Source organism: Melopsittacus undulatus, chromosome 5 (assembly GCF_012275295.1).
Source record: "Melopsittacus undulatus isolate bMelUnd1 chromosome 5, bMelUnd1.mat.Z, whole genome shotgun sequence".
Lineage (NCBI taxonomy): Eukaryota > Metazoa > Chordata > Aves > Psittaciformes > Psittaculidae > Melopsittacus > Melopsittacus undulatus.
This window is the reverse complement of record NC_047531.1, coordinates 21,010,490-21,029,989: the sequence shown is the minus strand read 5'-3', so window position 1 is coordinate 21,029,989 and position 19,500 is coordinate 21,010,490. Positions and strand designations below refer to the sequence as shown.

Sequence of the window (19,500 nt, the reverse complement as noted above, 5' to 3'; positions counted from 1 at the left end):
TGCCTCATATGTTGAAAAGGTAATGTGGCTTTACCTTCTGATTTATAAACCTTTTTTGTACCTCACCTCAAAGATGTCAGCATTTCAAAGGCTGCTGAAGTAATCACTATATATAGCTTCTTATCAGTTTTTGTAAAGTGACTTAGAATGAAAGGGCACTCTTAAACATGGCTTCATTTTTCCTTTAGTGAAGGATAAAATGAAAGACTTTTAGAAGCTGCAAAGCTTAGTACCTATAAAGATAGTTTATGAAATATAGATATATAACCACACAGACATTATACTAGAGGACATGCTAATGGGAGACTGTCCCCATTATAAAGGTATGTCCTGTGCTTACCATGGTAGAAGCAACCGCTGAATGGATGGAAACATATGCTGTGCCCCACACCACTGCCTGGAACACTGTCCTGGGCCTTGAGAAACAAATCTTGTGGTGACATAGCACCCCAGAGAGAATTCAGTTAGTTAGACAATGGGACTAATTTCTGGAACAACCTTATAGACACTTGGGCTAAAGAGCATGGCACTGAGTGGGTATATCACATCCCCTACCATGCACCAGCCTCTGGGAAAATTGAACGGTACAATGGGCTGTTAAAAACTACACTGAGAAAAATGGGTGGTGGGACTGTCAAACATTGGGATACACATTTACCAAAGGCCACCTGGCTGGTCAACACCAGAGAATCTGCCAACAGGGCTGGCCCAGCCCAGTCAGAAGTTTTACATATTGTAGAGGGGATAAAGTTCCTGTGGTGCACACAAAGAATTTCCTGGAGCAAACAGTCTGGGTTATTATTGCTTTAGGTAAAGGCAAACCCACTCGTGGGATTGCTTTTGCTCAGGGGCCTGGATATACTTTGTGGGTAATGCGGAAAGATGGGAAAATCCAATCTGTACCTCAAGGGGATTTGATTTTAAGCAAAACCAGCCAATGTACTCAATTGTATGCTACTGCCTGCTATGTAGCACTGTTATAGCCCACCAACTAGATGTCTTCAGGTCACCAGCGACTGGCCCTGACTTCCCTCCAATCATTATCCCCAAAAAATGAACTTTGATGAAACCGAATGAGCTCAGCTGTGACCAGCCGAGTTCCACAGGCAACAAACCAACGCTGCACACCTTCTGTTCTGCTCTGAAATACAGTTACAGGAGATGGAGCCTGACATCATGGATTGGATAGACTCAGCAGCTTTATAAGGATTGGTCCATGCACTAACGAATGATCTCCCTCTGTGTGTGTGTGGATGTATATATATATATATATGTATATATATATGAGACAAGAGTGATGGTATATTGAAAAATGTCTGATCAGAGCATGATGTAAATGGTATGGAATAAGGGGTGGATACTGTCCTGGGTTCAGCAGTATAAGTAATTTTTCTCCTTTTTAGTAGCTAGTACAGTGCTGTGTTTTTGACTTTCAGCCTGGGACCAATGCTGACAGCACCGATGTTTTTAGTTGCTGCTCCGTAATGTTTGCTCTGACCAAGGACTTTCTGAGTCTCATGCTCTGCCAGGGAGGAGGGGAAGCTGGGAGGAAGCAGAGGCAGGATACCCGACCCAAACTAGCCAAAGGGGTATTCTGTACTACAGCACGTCATGCCCAGTATATAAACTTGGGGCAGTTACCCGGAAGGGCTAGACCACTGCTCAGGTTGGGCTGGGTATCAGTCAGCAGGTGGTGAGCAGTTGTATTCCCTTCCCTTGTTATTTCCTTTATCATTATTATTATTGGTGGCAGCAGCAGTGGTTTGTGTTATACCTTAGTTACTGGGCTGTTCTTATCTCAACCCATGGGAGTTACATGCTTTCGATTCTCCTCCCCTTCCCTCCGGGAGTGGGGGAAGGAAGAACAGGGAGAGTCAGCGAGTGGCTGCATGGTTCTGAGCTACCGGCTGGGCTTAAACCATGACAAGGTATAAAAAATGCGTAAGTCCCTTTGTGGGTGTTGTAATTTTTTAGTTAATTAGGATTGATTCTTTCTTTCCTTTACCAAATAGTATGTTGCTTCACAACTGTCTCTGCTGACTTCAGTGTTTCGACTTGTGTGGGAGAGGATTTTGCAGGCTCATCATCCACTTGTGTTTTAGAAACACTGTCTTTGATTCATAAATATACTATATCCTTCACTTAAATTTAGCATGAGTCCCCCATTTCCAACTTCCATATAGGTCTCCTTCAGATTTCGATCAGATTGAGAGGCACACTCTTATACTGTGAGTTCAGAAAATTTATCGAGTTTTATGACAGTGTTCAGGACAGATGTGTCACTGTCATCCTCTAGCTCTGTGCAGAAAAAGGAAAAGTAAAAGAATATGACACAGACTTTGACCAGTATATAAGTAAGGGCCAAGAGCCCTGTCCTGCTGCTGTGTGCCTGGCAGCCTTCTCTCAAGGCCAGCTCTGACACGCTGCAGGTTGTGGTCTTGAGTTAGGCTGCTGAGGAGACAGCTTTGTGAGAGAGCTGTAAGAAATTTCATTTGGGCCTCCCAGCATCACCCAAAAGCTATTTTAAGCTCTGACACTCCTTCTTTGCCCTACCTGAGCAGCCATGTCTGTGTCTTGTCATATACCCCTCTGATGAAGATCCTGATCCTCCAGCTTGATTTCCTGGCTTGACCTCAGACTTGCCTCACTGCTGCGACTTGTCTAGCAATCACTGGGATGTGATGACTCTGGCTGCTGCCATCAGACCTGCTCTTCTCTAGCAGTAGTTTGGCTGCTGTGGGACTGTGTCTCTTCTGGAGGACACTGCCCTGCCTGCTGTATTGGCCTACCCTGCAGCACAGCCAGCTCCTGCTGCCTCCTGAATAAGAGATTCAAAAGCCCATTTACAGAACAGTGTTCTTGTGCTGCTCCTTCCGGCAGAGGGATGGTTTCCAACTGCTAAAATCTTCTAACATATTGGAATTTGTTAAACACATTTGGAAATTAGGTACTAAAAATATTCTGATTCTGAAAATATCTTCCCTGGAAACCGTGCTACCTTTCCTACATGATGGCTATCTTTCCTTTTATAGTTTAAGCTTTGACATTTCCTCTTCACTGCTGAAAAGTTTATTTGAAATAAGTCACAGTTGGAGCCTTCTAAAGGTATGTTCTATTTTACAGATGGTTGCATACTTTCTTTGGCCTCCGGATAATGCTTTTTGTCATAGTTACTCTGTGAAATGCCTTTTCTCCCCCTTTTATTTTTTCACCATGCAATTCATTTTGTAAAGAGATTAAAATACATTTTTATAAAGAAATATTAGCCTTAGAGAAGTTCACACAAGTTCCGAAACATGACTCAGAACCCAGTATTCACTCTCACTTTAATGGAAATCAGAGACTTCATGGCTCCATATTCCTTGATGGCTATTAATCAGCAGACCTTTGCCAGAAAATGATTATTCAAATGGTTTTATTGTCTTAATAGGTTTAATTCCTGTGTTTAAGTAACTCCAAAAGTCATGTTTCTGTCACTTAAACAGCAATAAAACCACCCACCCAGAACTCAGAGTGTCTTACTTCCACTATTTGAAAGTTATAAAAAAATAAGCCCCTTTTGAATGTCACGACAAACGGTACTGGTGAGTGTGGTAATGGAATAGTGCTGTTGGAGCATGAGCTGTTCTGCCAAAATTACTGGATACATTGAGGTTCAATGTCTTCTGTGTGGGAGAAATAAAGGCACAGAGATGGACTGGTTCATTTGGTTTTGCTTGGCTTTAAAGCAATGTTTAGAGCATTTATTTTAGGCAGTAATTAAAACTCAAGCCTCTGAGGTTATGTCCACATGGTCCTGACATGGTACGGCCTTTAGCTGGACTATGCCAGTCTCCTAATGCATAAGATAGTTCCTGTGAGAATCAGGACTTCTTACTTGAAAAAGGGTCATTTAATTGCTTTATGACAGCTTGGCCTCCAGAACTGGATTTCTTCCCTCCTGAGTTAGCTGTACAGGTAGCAGTTGTCACCAGTACTGACATTAGTCTTCTGTACAACCTGACATTAGCTGCTGTTGGGCTTGAATCAGAATGAATCCTACTCAAAGAATGATGGATGTGTTTTGCTTTTCTGTTGTGTCATCTATCCTTACCAAATGACCATTTTCATGTAAAGCTTCTCATTCTTCTCTTTTCTCCCTCTTTCACTCTCCCCAACCCCCCCCCCCCCCCATTTATTTTCTCTGCATTTAACCAAAACACAAACACATCTATTCGGTTGCACATTTATTTATCATACTCCCACCTAAAAGTCATTGTGTTATTCACTGTAAACATGTGTAATAAGATGCAGTCCCAATGCCCCCAAAACAGTGCTGTAGAGAAGAAGTGACTAGGACAGACAGATAGGGCAAGGCAGCAGATCACATTCAGATCGGTGGTTGAGTTGGAAGCATATTGGAGATCTCCTTATTATAATCTTTTGACCTCAGTCTGCATCTCCAAGTGCAATATTTACACAAAAGTTCAAGCATCAGTTGTGCCCTCAGAACATCAGTTGGCTTTGCTTTGCTGAACTTGCTGTTAAGCTGCTGGAGCTGCAGAGGCTAAATGAAGTTGGGCATTGGTCTATCCAACATTACTTAGAACTCATGCATGGCTTACTTTCCTGATGGGGGTTAAGGAGGATCTCTGCTTAAAATGGAATTTTGCTCATGATTGAACATTAGAATTTTACCTATGTAACTATATTCCAGACTTCTATAAGGTCACTGAAATCACAGCTCCTCAGCCTTCTTTCATGAAAGACTCTGAGGAAAAAAAATAATACAAGCATGACTTAATATATTCTGTCTAAGACCTGGCAGTTTTCCCAGTGCCATTTTCCAATAGTAAAAGATCTTCCCCATAAGAGAAGTTTTAGGCTTGAGAGACTCAGCAGATATTGTCTGAGTCTCACAGCTTGCCTGGGGCAGACCTTTAACACATCAATCCAAGCAGTACCGTATAACAAAAAATACCATGGAAGCACTGGTTGGGTATATTGGGAGCATGCTTGGAATTCTTTCACCCTCCAGCAGCGATATTCTAAGTAGGTAAGAAAACTCTCGGCAAAGCAAAGAAAGATATTATTTGTTATTAAGGAAAGTACCCCAGAGTAGTCTGAAATGGGGAGATGGAAAAGTTAATGTCAGGAGCCTGACGAACCGGGTGTCTTGCGCAGACCGTGGAGCCTGAAGCCCTCTCTTGCTCCGGGAACCGGGGCCGGGCCGAGCCGAGCCGCCGGAGCCCGGCTCCGCGGGTGCAGTTGCGGGCAGCGCCCTCGAGGTGGAACCTTCTCACCGAGGCTGCGTGGCTGTCCCGGGAGGGAGGGCACCGGGCTCCGCGCTCTGCGGGGCCTGCCCGGGAGCTCCCACCCGGCGGCGAGGGGCCCCGGAGGCCCGGAGCAGAGCGCCCCGTAGCACCACTGTGCAAACAGGGCATAGTCCTGGGGTGGGCAGCGCCTCTGAGGGGAGGAGCAAACTTCCAGACTGTTCCAGCAAAGTACTCCCAACCATGTCCCTCAACTGTCGGGGTGGGCTCGGCTCCTGCTGCTGAAACCTACCTGGTGCCTGGGGAAAACCGGGAGCTCCTCCACCCGGCATCCCCACTGCGAGTGGAAACCGCGGATGGGACAAAAAGCACCGGGAAAGCTCCCCTGTGTTATCGATCCAATGAGGGGAGGACCGCACTCCGCCGCCCGCGGAAGGAGGGATGGAGATGGAGGCCACGCACCCTGGGGGAGGCCGCACTGAACAGTCCCGGTTCTCGCCTGTGCCCCGTCTTTGCCCCCTCCTTGCTCCCGCTCCCGCACCGCCACCGCCTCAGCCCTTACTGCTCAGGAATCCCGCAACCGTTCTGCTGGCACCACGCCACAGCCAGGCCAGGCGGGCGGGAGGGAGAGGGGCCGCAGCCCGCGGCCGGCTGGGGTTCACACGGTGCCGAACCGCGCCGGGATCACCGCGCAGGGCCGCGCCGTCACGGGGCCGCCTTCAGCACCACGAACAGCTACAAGTGCGGCACCTCCCCCTCGCCCGCCCGCGCCGCCGGTGAGCGCCAGCAGCGCCGAGCAGCTCCCGCCGGCGGCCGGGCACGCCGAGCTGCGCGGCTGCTGCCGGGGAGGGGCCGGGCCGCGCCGGGGGGCGTTTTCGTATAGGGCTGTGAACGGCGCGACCCGGCTGGTGCGTGTGTCCGCCGCTGCAGTTGAGCGGAGGGGTGGCAGAGGGTGTGTATCGCCACGGGGCTGGGCTGCCGGCCCCAAAAGTTGGGTGGGATTTTCTGTTTGTTTGGGGTTTTCTAGGTTTTTTTTAATTATTTTTTATTTTATTTATATTTTATTTTTTAGGGAGGGAGGAGGGGTAAGGAAGGCGGCAGCTGAGCAGGTTCGGCTCGGCTGATCGCAGGCGTTATGCAGCGCTACTGAAGCCGCTCTCCTGGATACCTGTCCCAGGCAGAGGTCCGAGCTCCTGCTGACGCTGACGCTACCAGGGAAAGCTATTTGAGACGAGGGCTGTCCAGAAATTACCTCATGCTACTCCCGATGGGCGCCGAGCATCAGTTCCAGTGACCTCTACAGTGATGTGGATATGCAACTCTCTCCGATTAAGGTATCTGTGTATGAGCGTGTGTCGCCGTTACTTCTTATTTTAAGGAGAGAGGAGCCCACAAATAATGCAAGTTTTGCCTCAGTTAACGTTTCTGAGCTAGGCAATCCCCTCCGCCTGCTTCGTGGCGCCGGGGCTTTTGTCTTTTTGCTTTAATTATTTATCATTTTAATCGTCGATATCCTCCCCCAATCAGCTCCAAATGAAGGAGATCCCGGGCACGATGCCGTCAGAAGGGAGACCATCGGTTCTCCCGAACGGTGAGATCTCTCGTTCCCTCCTTAACTCTGCCACCCAGGGGTGGGGGGGGCACTGGGGTTTCCCCGCGGTCCCCGCCGCCCTGATCACGTTTCGCTGGGAAAGGGAGGGAAGAGGGGGCTCCTGCCGCTCGGGGGGGATGGGGCCAGCCCTGACCTCGGCTGTCTGCTTCCCTCTCGGCTCCTCGGCTCCGGGGACAGGAGAGCTGCTTCTCGCCAACCCCGCTATCTGGGTGGGCTCCGCTCCCTCGGCTCTGCGGGGAGACCCCCGGGTGGGAACGGGAAGAAGGTTCCTGGCCAGGCTCACTCCCCCGGGAAAAGAAGCAAGGGGCCGCGGCGGGGGTTAGAGGTCCCGACGTGGAGCAACATCCCCCAGCGCCGGCATGTGTTTGTTGCGGGAATCCCAAGTGTTGGCAGGTGAATGTATAATACGGCTTAAAAAAACCCAACCCCCCCCAAACAAAACAAACCTCAACACAACTCAAGTGATAAAAATCTATCAGTGACGCAAAGTGCTTGCAAATCGGGCGCTGGCATTTTGGAGTTCGCAAGCTTCTGACCTCTGGGACCAGGGACTAGGTTTTCATTGAGGGGGAACAGAGGCGCATTAAAGCTGACCAGCTGATGCGAGGGGAGGACTGACTCACGGACGGCTGTAAATAAAAGGCGGCGATGCTTGGCTTCTCCCCGCCGGTGCCGCGGGTGCAGAGCTCCTGGCCAGGGATCCGGGCTCCGCGGGAGAGACCTCCGAGGCCTCGGCTCCATCCGGGAGAACCCTGGGGGCGGCAGCTGAAACCAGTCCCGCGGCCGCTGACTGGAAGGAGAGAGGCCCCGGTGAAAGCCGCGCGAAGGCAATGCCGGAATCCCTTAACAACAGGCGCCAGCTGGGGTACGGATGAGCCTGGGAAGAGAAAAGGGGGGAAAAAATCTCGGCTAAGTAAAGCGGAGAACAATAGGGGGCTCTCTTCAAAGGAGGAACACCGCGGTGATGGGCGATGGTAGTGGAGTTGCCTGGGGGCAACCGGCTCGCCCAGCCCCGGGGCGCTCCCCGGGTCCCGCCACCTGGTGGGGCCGGCCGGGCTGCGCCAGTCCTTCCGCGGCCCGAGAAAGGTGCCGGGATGCTTTAGAAGCCGCGAGGCAGCCGCGAAAGCACGGAGGAGCCGCACGGAAAGCCGGTGCGCGACCGGCAGTTTGATCCTGGCAGTGCCGCCGGAACCGGGATGGGGGAGAGGGCAGAGCGTGGAGAGCGGCACAGAGTGCTGGGCAGGTTACGCGGGATGCGGCGCGGAGTGCTGGCCGGGATGTGCGGGGTGCGGTGCGGATGCTGGGTTGGGTGCGCGCGGTGCGATGCGCGGGGTGTGGAGCGCGGAGTGCGGTGCGGGACTCACCGCGATCTGGGCGCCCGGGGGCCGGTGTCTGCTCGCGGGGCCGCGGCCGGTCGGACACGAGGACAGACAAGGGTGTGCTTTCCTGCAGGATGACCCGGGACGATTTGCTTGCGCGGGCGCACTTCTCGGAGCCGGGCTGCCCCCCCAGCGCCAGCTCTGAACCCAGCTGTGCCGGCTGGGGAGCTGGAGGCTGGTGGGAAGTGGGCAAAATAGAAACAAAACCAAGGGAAAGAGCTCTCCTGGGCTGCATGGGGAAATCTTGATCATCACTTGCCAGACCAGAGGTGAAACCAGCTCTAAACGTGTTAATATTGATGGGGTTTATTCAGCTGTGAGACCAGGCAAGGGCAGAGGAAAATATGCTGTTTCCTTCTTAAAAACTGTAAGCTCCTCTTAGTCTCACGCTGGCAAAAGGACCTGTGCTGGTTTTTGGCAGGGTAGCTTGTTTGGAAAATGGATATATGCAGGGTAGAAAGTGGAGGCAGGTGTTCCTGGATATTTAAAAAGAGTCTATCAGGCTGAGTGGAGACATTTGTCTCATGGTGCACTTGGAAGAAATAGTTTCTGTGAGCAAGATACTGAGGTTGATTTGCCTTGAAGTCCTGATTATTGACTAGAGGTTACCTCTGTGGCAGGGGCACAGCAAACCATTACAGAAGAGCTGAGGCAGATAAGACTACTTACATCAGTGAAGAATTCTCCTGCAAGTTAGGAGTTGTGAAGTCAAGGCCAAAATTCCAAATTCCTTTTTGTTGTCAGCAAAACCCATTAATCTTACCTATGTGTCAGCTTAGTGTATGCAGGTGGCAATTATTTACCTGCTTTGTGTGGAGTTCAGCTCTTTGGTCATTGCCGAATGCTGTGCAGAAGAAAGAGGCAACTTTTGTGGCCACTAAAGTGAATATTAGCAAGATCATTCTTATTTGATAGTTCCAAAGTAGCATATCTATAGTAAAGAGTAAAAATAATCACATCTTTTGCCTTTTTATTATTTTTTTTTTCCTTCTGAGAACTTCATAATGGAAGATGCTGTTATTTGGTTTTCATTCACTAAAGGCAGATCAGTTTTGTATTGACTGGACAATCTGACATTTTGTGAAATTAGAAATGGGTTTTTACCCTAAAACTCCTCCCTTTCTAGTTCACAGGATATTGGTTTTGTTTTATTTGAATGCAGTTCCAACCGTGCTTCCAATGCAATGACAAATGAATTTTTTGGCCTCAAAACAAAATTGCTAATACTTTTTCTTGAATGTTTTTTCCCCTGACTAAATACCTTTTTAACACTTCTAAATACATTTTCTTTGTCCCTTAGTAAAGGCTTTGTGTGTCTGGCCGGCAATGTCAGTTAAAAAGTGTTCCAAGGAGATGAGGGAATATGTTTCCCGCTCTGCTGCGGAGATTGCTCCTTGCTCCTGCGGCAGTCTGTAACTGTGAGATTTATTTGTTTAAGCAATATTTCCAGGTGAACATATTGTATCTCTCTGTATGATTTTGGGCACAACTTCAGTGCCAGCAGAAGGTAGCTCTTTCAGGAAACTTCTTACCAAAGTAAGAGACATTGTCTTTATTTATCTGTCACACTCTGCTTGGTTTTTAGACCTTTCCATGAACATAAAGAAGTCCCATAATGAGCCTACCTCTCGGTGTGAGGAATCTTTGTTGGAATAGTGACTGGTCCAGGCATATGCTCATGCACTGACTCTGGCAACAAGGTACCAAAGTACCCAACCATGGTACCAAAGCACCCCACCATCTGATAAAACTGAATGATTATATGAAGGAAGTAATTTCAGAACCAGACACTACATGCAGAAGTTTCCATGTCCCCTGTCTTGCAGTACCCCGCCTCCTTAGGTTTAAAAATAAATAGATATTCTAGCAGAGCAAGTGGAGGTTTGTGCTGAAATACTGACTTTCAAAATAACAGCATGTTCTGATAATGCCAGATACTTTGAATGAATTAAACCCAAGAGACGCATGTATTCGAAAGTGACTGGAAGAGAGGCTTCGTGGTGCACTTACTCTTGGACTGTGCTGAGGAAATATACAAATTTCTTCTCTGAAGTCATGTGTCTGGTGAACACCAGCTACTGCAGTTGGGAATCTGATAAATCGAGAATATATTTGTATTAATTCATACTTTTATGGTCAGTTGGAAAAGGACAGCATTTTACTTCAAATGATATCTTTGTGTATGAGGAAAGTTCATTCAGGCTCATAGCCCAGAGAACTATGCTTTTTCACTAAAATTCATTGATAAAAATGGAATCCATTTAGATCAGATGCTTTCTGCTTAGCTACACAGGCTTACAACATTCTGTAAAAGCTAATATTAATCAATATAAGAAAAGCAGTGTGGCAGGAATAAATTAGGCCATGTAATAGTAGCTTTTATTTCTTAGGTAACATAAAAAAAGACTAAAAGGTCTTAAATTTTTAAAAAGAGCACTTTAAAATTTTATTTCTGTTTTATAGACAAGCTGTGGCCACTCGCATCACAAAACATACTTTTTTCAGGAAAACATGCAAGCTGAGGCAGAGCAGATTATGCTTATGTAGACTATAATGTTGAAAATGCTGATTATCAATTAATTGGACTTTCATTCATCTCCAGATAAGGTATTGGACTGAGGATATCAGGCTTAATATAGCTTCTCTGTTGTTGTTGGAATTTGGGTTGCAATAGCTGAATTCATCATCATTTGTTTATACAAAGATGGACAGTCACTTTAATTTCTTGTCATTCTTTGGCTGTAAGGAATTGACCTGAGGCTGAGAAAGAGAAAAAGCAGCGTGTCTTTCCTTCATGAATGTTTTCACTTTTGCAGTGTTGCTTTCTTGTTCTCCATACAATGTTAAATAAGAATAGTCCTATCTTTTCTTCCCTCAGAGAATTGCTCCCTGTCTAGGTTGTACATACATGCATAGACTAACAAGTTGGTTATTCACTGTGGAACATGACAGGAAATTGCCTCTGTCTCTATTTTGGGTGTAGCCACAACTTTTACTCTTTACTATTTTAAACACTTAGTGTGTTTTTCTACTGAGGCAATCAAGACAATAGATGATTGTGTCTAGTTAATAGTTCCTGCAATCTTTTCTCTATAGTGTGGGCCATTTAAGAAACATCCCACAGGGCTGTATCAACTCATACAGTGACATTAGTCAAGTTCTTCCATTTGTGATTGAACCAGAGTTTGGCTCATGGGGCTGAAGCCCAGAAAGCTTTGTAAGCTATGTGCCCAGAAGGAGTCAAAGGAGAACAGCGGCACACATTTTGTTTAATTTAGATTTAAGCCTAAAACAAATTCAAGGAAAACAAAATGTTAAGAAACACTGTAAGTCTTGTGTGCTGCTGTTCCCAATTGATTTTACTCACACCCACTAAACATGCTTCCTTTTCAAGTTGTTGCCCTGTTACCAAATCACAGTGAGATACCTTTACATTACATAGCAAACTTTCCATTGTGAATATTTTTTTCAGGTCTTCAAATATTTAAAACTCTATTAAAAAAAACTATTTAAAAACTCTTCTTCAGCTTTTGTGAACTTAGTACTATCACTGTGGGGGAAAAACATGTAACAATAGGATGGTCAATTTAAAGTGTAATCAAACAACACCGAGTCCTCTTACCACAGAATATATAAAATTTTTGTAGAAAAGAAAAATATCTTTGAAAAACAGCATAGCTGTCTATAACTGTCTTCTAACATTGTCTGTAATTGTCTTTCGATTTGATATATGTTTGGTAGGAACCAGCTAGATCACTAGGGATGAAGTATATAAATATCTACAGATGGGCCTCTTGCAGGGATTTTCTGTATAGGCAGTGAGGTAAGCACTTGTTCAATGTGATTAATTTCATAATGAATAAAACTTTAAAAAAGAAAAGCATTAGGTAAGTTGTACCCTTTGGATGTCCACTGCTCTCTGTAGCCTATAGCAGATGCTGAGAGACTGGCTCAGATGCAGCTGCCCGCAGTGTACCTATCTAGTATCAGGTAAAATGAATTACCTCTCTCCTCAGAGGTCTAAAAATTTCTTCAGGCATATGTAGTTTTATTAAATATTGAAATAAATACCACTCACTTAAGAATTAGTTGGGCCAATTTGGAGATATTTATAACAGTCAGGTGTTTAGGTATGTAGGCTGAAATCCTGATCTCGTTAAAATCAGTGGGACTTCCCCATATGTCAGCAGGAGTGCAATATTGCTCCTATTTAATGTGGTCCAAATCCAAGCAGAGACTAGAGAGATTGTTAATGTTGGACCTCAGTTCAAGTAGAATGTTGGAAAGGGAATACTGGATATTCAGCTGGTTTCCTAACAGAATACATTGTGCTCTTTTTGCTTAAGAAATCTGTTACCTTTTCATAGAAGTAATTCAGTGTTAGGAATTATCTGGAAGTCATTTTAGATATATAGTAAACCCAGAAAAAAATTAATTCCACTGGAGAAATAATCAGTTTAGTATCTAAATGAATTGATTGAATATGCTTGTACTGCAGTGGCTGAAGAGCCTACTTAAATTCAGGAACTCTGATTACTCCATTGTAATAAATGGAACCTCACTGTGAGTGAGAGTTTAAGTAGTTACTGCACTTCTGTAGGCAGGAACAGAATGATACAGCAAACCAGAAAAAAATGTGCTACAGATCAAATCTTTTTCTGGATGTCATGCAATGCAAAGGTAAATATAAGAATTACTGTTTGGAATCTGAACACCAGGATAAGTTTTGTTCCCAAACAGAGCTTTTGCACTGTTTGTGTCATCAATTTCCCAGCTTGTAGTACAGTTCAGCCAGGTGTTCAAATTCACAGGAGGCCAAGAATTACACTCTTAAAGAATATAGAAAGTAAAACCTAGGCGATATAGCTCATATTCAAAAGTAAATACAGTGTGACATGTATAAAACTGCTGAACTAAATGGTATTTCTCTTTTCTTTTTTTTTTCTTTCCCCAGAAGTACCTCAGCTGTAGGGCAAAATACAAAGACATAAGCTACTAACGTCCTCTTAACACCAGGACCAGACATACGACCCTACACTCTGCCATCAACTAAAAGCAATCGAAAGCCAACTCTCAGAAAAGCTGACCGACTTATGGCATCTGTGGACATCTTTTGTAAAACACATTTTATGTACTTCTGCTGAGATCCTTTTTCTACCTACCACATGGTTCTATATTACTTACTGGGCACTGATGGTAGCCTCTAGAAAGTGCAGCTTCAAATGGTCAACCTCATCCTTTAGCAAGAAAAAGATCTGGATACTGGAGAGCAACAACGTTTTCAGAGAAAATGATATACGAAGGAAAACGATTAGTTTCCTGCCATTGTTTTTTCCTGTTAACAGCCAAATTCTACTGGATACTCACCCTGGTGCAAAGAACTCATGGCCAGGAATATGCCCACTCCATCCGACTGGATGGGGACATCATCTTGGGAGGACTGTTCCCTGTCCATGCAAAAGGGGATAGAGGGGTGCCTTGTGGGGAGCTCAAGAAAGAGAAAGGGATCCACAGACTAGAGGCAATGCTGTATGCAGTTGATCAGATTAACAAAGACCCTGATCTTCTTGCCAATATCACCTTAGGTGTCCGGATCCTTGATACATGTTCCAGAGACACTTATGCGTTGGAGCAGTCCTTAACATTTGTGCAAGCATTGATAGAAAAAGATGGTTCAGATGTGAAGTGTGCTAATGGTGACCCACCTATTTTCACTAAGCCGGACAAGATATCAGGTGTGATAGGTGCTGCAGCAAGTTCAGTGTCCATTATGGTCGCAAATATTTTAAGACTTTTTAAGGTAAGTAACACTTTCTACCTGTCTTTTAGATTTCAAGCATAATGAAGTAAGTGAAGTGATTGTGTTATCTTCAAAAAAGAGAGGACTTCTTCATATTCAGAAGTCTAAAATGACTGGTTTGCCATTTCAAAGCAAAGGGGGAAAAAGAAAAGAGCAATGATTGCAGACGTATTTTAGGGTGCCAAATGCCTCTTTTGAAGTTGTAAACAACCAGAGCATGATTTAACTCTTTAGGAATTTATATCCTTATTTATTTACTACTCACATTTGCTCTGTATTAAGTGTTTATACTCATTATGAATAGGTTGAGATTAATTTCCCAAATTTCCAGGAGAATGAAATAGAAGACTTGAACAGAAATCCATTTGTAGGAGGATCAGATAATTTCCCTACATAACAAGATATGCCAGTAATAACGTAGTGCTATTGATGTGCATGTCTAGCCAAATGAAGTGTACTGAATTATCTTTGATTTCTTTGAAATCTTAACCTTCTCCATATTTTTTACAAGGCAATATTTTTTACAGACTTTGTTATCACTTTTCAAGATCACTTTTGGTCAGTAGTTCTACTGGTGTTTCCTTCCATGTATTTTGTTAAGCTCTGATGTTATAAATAATGGAAAAGCAAACCTGCCACTTTTAAACTTGCTAAGTCAAATGTGAAGATGAACACATTCTAATCAATTGACTTAGCTGGAACAGATCAGGCAGCAGACACTTAATTTTTAATCCTGTGCGATGGCAAACAGATGATGGTAGATTGAGCACTTTTTTCTACACACAGAATGACTGTAACTTTTGTCTGAATCTATTACTGCTCTACTGTCTGCTATTATTCAGACTTGTTCCTTCTGTTCTTACCTTATGTTCTATAACTTCACAACCACTAAAGACCACTTAAAGATCCTTTCGTTAGGGTCTATTCTTGCTAGAGAATATTCTGATAATGTTAAATACTGCTGGTATGTGTTTTGAGAAGCATTGCACTTGTTTTCTAATTGTTGTAACTGAGAAATCGCGTAGAATTAAGGAAATATTTCCTCTTTTTTTGAAGGTTTCTCAAATTGGCAGAGTGTTTCAGTCCTTTAAATGGAGATTGTTTTCCTTCCCTCTGGTTCTCCCATGAAAGGCATAATGATGGATTTAGAGTTCAACAGAGGAGCAAAGTGTCTTCTGGGTTGTGGTCTGGTGTTCGTTACAATCTCAAAACTGATCTGTAGCTGCAATTACTTGCACAGGTTTCTGAGTAGTGGACTTGTTCCAGCCATATGTTTAGCTTGTGAAAATCAAGTACACAAAACTGAGCTTAGACTTAAAATATTCTATATGGTGGGCACCTCTGGATCTGTGCCTGGTCGGGAGGCCTGTCTTTCCTGGGAACACTTATGCAGGTTGCTGGAGGTGTCTATTTTTAATTTCACGAACTTTTTTGAAGTTGTGTTATCCAATTATATAGTGTATAGTTCTGAACTAATTATAGATGGAATGGTCAGTTTAATACACGTTATAATGCAGGGACATGTAGACTATGACTTACACCCAGTTTTGAGTTGAATACAGTGCCATTGACTGATTTAAGAAACTAAGACTTTTAAGACTTGCATTAACTGTGAATTAATAGCAACAAGAAGGGAAGAGGTCTATGAATTGTCTAAGATAGCTGCAATTTATCTTCTGAAACCATGACAGCTACCTCCTGATTTGCATTATGCCGTAAGATTGCAAATAACATTCTACTGCAGTCTTAATCAATAGAGGGTCACATGATATCCCCTCTGGGGAAGGATCTTATTTATCCATTTAATTGATGTAACACAGCTGCTGGCAAAAGGAGGAGACATCTCTTTTAGTTTTAATTATAGATCCTTCACAAATATTCTTAATAATGTAAAAAATGACAAATTATACCCTTTAATGTCTGATGTTGAACCTGCATCTGAAGTCTGTTTTTACACCTTCCTCTCAGAAGTAGATCTGTTATCTCAAGTCTTGGAAGGAAGATGCAGGGAATGTGAGAGTGAAGACCTTAGGCCCTCTGTAGGAGATGAACAGTTCTGAGATCATCTTAGGAACCTGAATCTGCACAAGTCCATGGGACCTGATGAAATCTGTCTGTGGGTCCTGATGGAGCTGGCAAATGAAGTTGCAAAGCCACTGGCCATCATATTTGAAAAATCATGGCAGTCAGGTGAAGTTCCTGAAGATTGGAAAAAGGGAAATATAACCCCCATTTTCAAGAAGGGGAAAATGGATGACCCGGGGAATTACAGATCAGTCAGTCTCACCTCTGTGCCTGGCAAAATCTGGGAGCAGGTTCCCCTGGAAGGCATGCTAGGGCACAGGAAAAACAACAAGGTGCTTGGTGACAGCCAGCATGGTTTCACTAAGGGGAAATCCTGCCTGACCAATTTGGTGGCCTTCTATGATGGGGCTACAGAAATGATGGACAGGGGTAGAGCAGTTGATGTCATCTACCTGGACTTGTGCAAAGCATTCAACACTGTCCCACATGACATCCTTGTCTCTAAATTGCAGAGACATCAATTTGATAGGTGGACCACATGGTGGATAAAGAACTTGCTGGATGGCAGAATGCAAAGAGTTGTGGTCAATGGCTCAATGTCCGGCTGGAGACCAGTAGCGACTGGGGTCCCTCAGGGATCAGTGTTGGGACCGGTCTTGTGCAACATCTTTGTGGGTGACATGGACAGTGGGATTGAGTGTGCCCTCAGCAAGTTTGCAGATGACACCAAGCTGTGTGGTTCTGTTGATACGCTGGAGGGAAGGAATGCCATTCAGAGGGATCTTGATACACTTGTGAGGTGGACTGATGCCAACCTCATGAAGTTTAACCATGGCAAGTGCAAGGTCCTACACCTGGGTCAGAGCAATCCCAGGCACAGCTACAGGTTGGGCAGAGAAGAGATTCAGAGCAGCCCTGTGGAGAAGGACTTGGGGGTGTTAGTCAATGAGAAAATGAACATGAGCCAGCAGTGTGCACTCACAGCCCAGAAAGCCAACCGTATCCTGGGCTGTGTCAAAAGAAGCATGACCAGCAGGACAAAGGAGGTGATCCTGCCCCTCTACTCTGCTCTTGTGAGACCTCACCTGGAGTATTGTGTGCAATTCGGTGTCCTCAACATAAAAGGACATAGAACTGTCAGAACAAGTCCAGAGGAGGGCCACGAGGATGATCAGGGGACTGCAGCACCTCCCGTATGAAGACAGGCTGAGAAAGTTGGGGCTGTTCAGCCTGGAGAAGAGAAGGCTGCGTGGAGACCTCATAGCAGCCTTCCAGTATCTGAAGGGGGCCTATAATGATGTTGAAGAGGGACTCTGTACTGATAGGACAGGGGGTAATGAGGTAATAAACTGAAACAGGGAAAGTTTAGATTGGATATAAGGAAGAAATTCTTTACTGTGAGGGTGGTGAGGTACTGGAGTGGGTTGCCCAGGGAGGTTGTGAATGCTCCATCCCTGGCAGTGTTCTGTGCCAGGTAAGACAGAGCCTTGGGTGAAATGGTCTAGTGTGTTGCATTCCTGCCCATGGCAGGGGGTTTGGAACTAGATGATCTTAAGGTCCTTTCCAACCCAAACCATTATATGATCTCTGCATGAGTAAAGGATTCTTGATAAGGCGCTCAGCAGCAGTATAGAAACTATTCATGGTGGTTATAGTCAAGAGGACTAGGAAATTAAGGGTTGTTTGCCAGAAATACAGAAGTATAATCCAGTTTGTCTTGTACTCAGAACGAGGGCATGGGCTGAATCTCAGCTGATGCATCCCCACAGCTCTGTAGCTGAGGACCAAGACCTTGCTCACAAAGGCTCACTAAGGCTTTAGGTAGGAAGCTGTGTTTACTGCATCTTGGTATGTACTCAGCTGGTGTAAATGCCTGTGCTTTCATTGAAGTTGGTGATCACAGTCATGCAAATGCCTGTTTCCATTAGACCCAGGATGAGTGCGATTCATCCATATTTCTGTCTAACAGTACTATTCAGGAAGTTGAACATGTAATTTGAAGTTCAGTGTCACTTTAATATCTGCTCTGAAGATCCTAAATGTCAGGACTACATCGTTTTTGAGAACATTGTTATCCAATGAAGTTTTAATTTGTGATGAAACTGTAAGAAGCATGTTATATGTTCCATATGAGTACACAGAAAAAGATAGCCTGAGAAATACTGTGCTCAGCTGCTCAGATTTTTATGCTGCTGCTTTTCATTTTTCTTGACTTTCTTTTTTTTTCTTGTATTGATTTTACAACATTAAATATACAGGTCAGTAGTCCTATCTGATGATCTGATGGATAACATAAACTGATTGGTAGTCATGATACCTTTTTATTCAAGTGTTTTCATGAGAAGAGGGAAGGGAGGACAGTATAAAAAATGACAAAAAAAAGAAGGTTCAAAACATTAAGGTTCAGATGGATTTAGACTTTTCAGAGGCACTTTATAAGCAGAAAACCCTTGTTCAAGGTATTGACTGTTTAAAAATGGACCTGTGACTCCTGGACTATTGCAAGGAGGCAGCTTTTTGTCTTACATTACTCTGGTGATAGATGCAAAAAGACTGCGTGAAATAGTTGCTTGTTAAGCTTTCAGAACTTCCTGCAAATACAGTGGACAAAGAAAAGGACCTTCCAAGGCGAGCACAGAACTGTGTTCGGCAGTAACAGAGTAGCTGCCCACTTAAACAGTTCTTCATGGATCTCTGGACAGATTGTCCCCACTTGAAGCTGATGGCTCATTCTAAGTTATTTTTATCAGAGAACATCAGGAGTAGGCTGCTTCACAAGGGCAGTTGAGACAGGATCTGAGAGGACAGCAACGCTAGAAGGGCAGTGGTCTTGCAGCCTCACCTGCATGAGAACAACAAAACATGTAACCATAGTTCAGTGACTTGTAGGTAAGTCCATAGTACCAAGCCATGTCCAAGATCAGCCAGGAAGACAGATCAGTATCAGCAACATACAAGGCCAGTAGCATATCTCAAGCATGAGCTAAAGGCAAGGGCCTGAGCAGCTGCCAAGTGGAGGAAGTAAACAGATGTCCTATGAGGCTACTCATTGCGCTTCCTCTCAACTTAGACATTTTCCTGGGCTGATCCAGGGTTGTGTACCTGTACAGCATTAGAAGTGACCTTGAACACATGAAGCCAAATCCAGGGCTAGGGAAAGGAGGTCCACTGGTGCATTTCAGGGCCCTGACAGCTTTTTAGTGTTTCCCATTGCAGTGACTGTAGAAACAGGACAGACAGGTATGGGCCAGCCTCTTTTCTCTCTTTTGGTGCACTAGGACCTGCTCCTCTGAGTAATGGAAAGTGAGAGTGTTTGGTATTTGGGTTGGAATTTTTCTTTTCAGTCTGGAAATCCTTCTGCCAAGTTGGTTTGTTTGGCTGGTAGATCTATTGCAGAGCTGCCTGTCTCAGCTGGCCAGCTCTCACTAGCAC

General features: G+C 44.8%; 1 protein-coding gene across 2 annotated transcripts in view; it reads left to right on the top strand.

Annotated features, from left to right (window-relative positions):
• The first annotated feature begins 13,533 nt into the window (after positions 1–13,533).
• The window catches only part of GRM8 (glutamate metabotropic receptor 8), a 349,602-nt gene continuing 343,635 nt past the window's right edge, over positions 13,534–19,500 (top strand). For both annotated transcript variants that reach the window (XM_031046301.2, XM_005146095.4), the window contains exon 1: positions 13,534–14,043. In XM_031046301.2, the coding sequence (XP_030902161.2) occupies positions 13,534–14,043 (510 nt within the window). The remainder of the gene's footprint in view (positions 14,044–19,500) is intronic.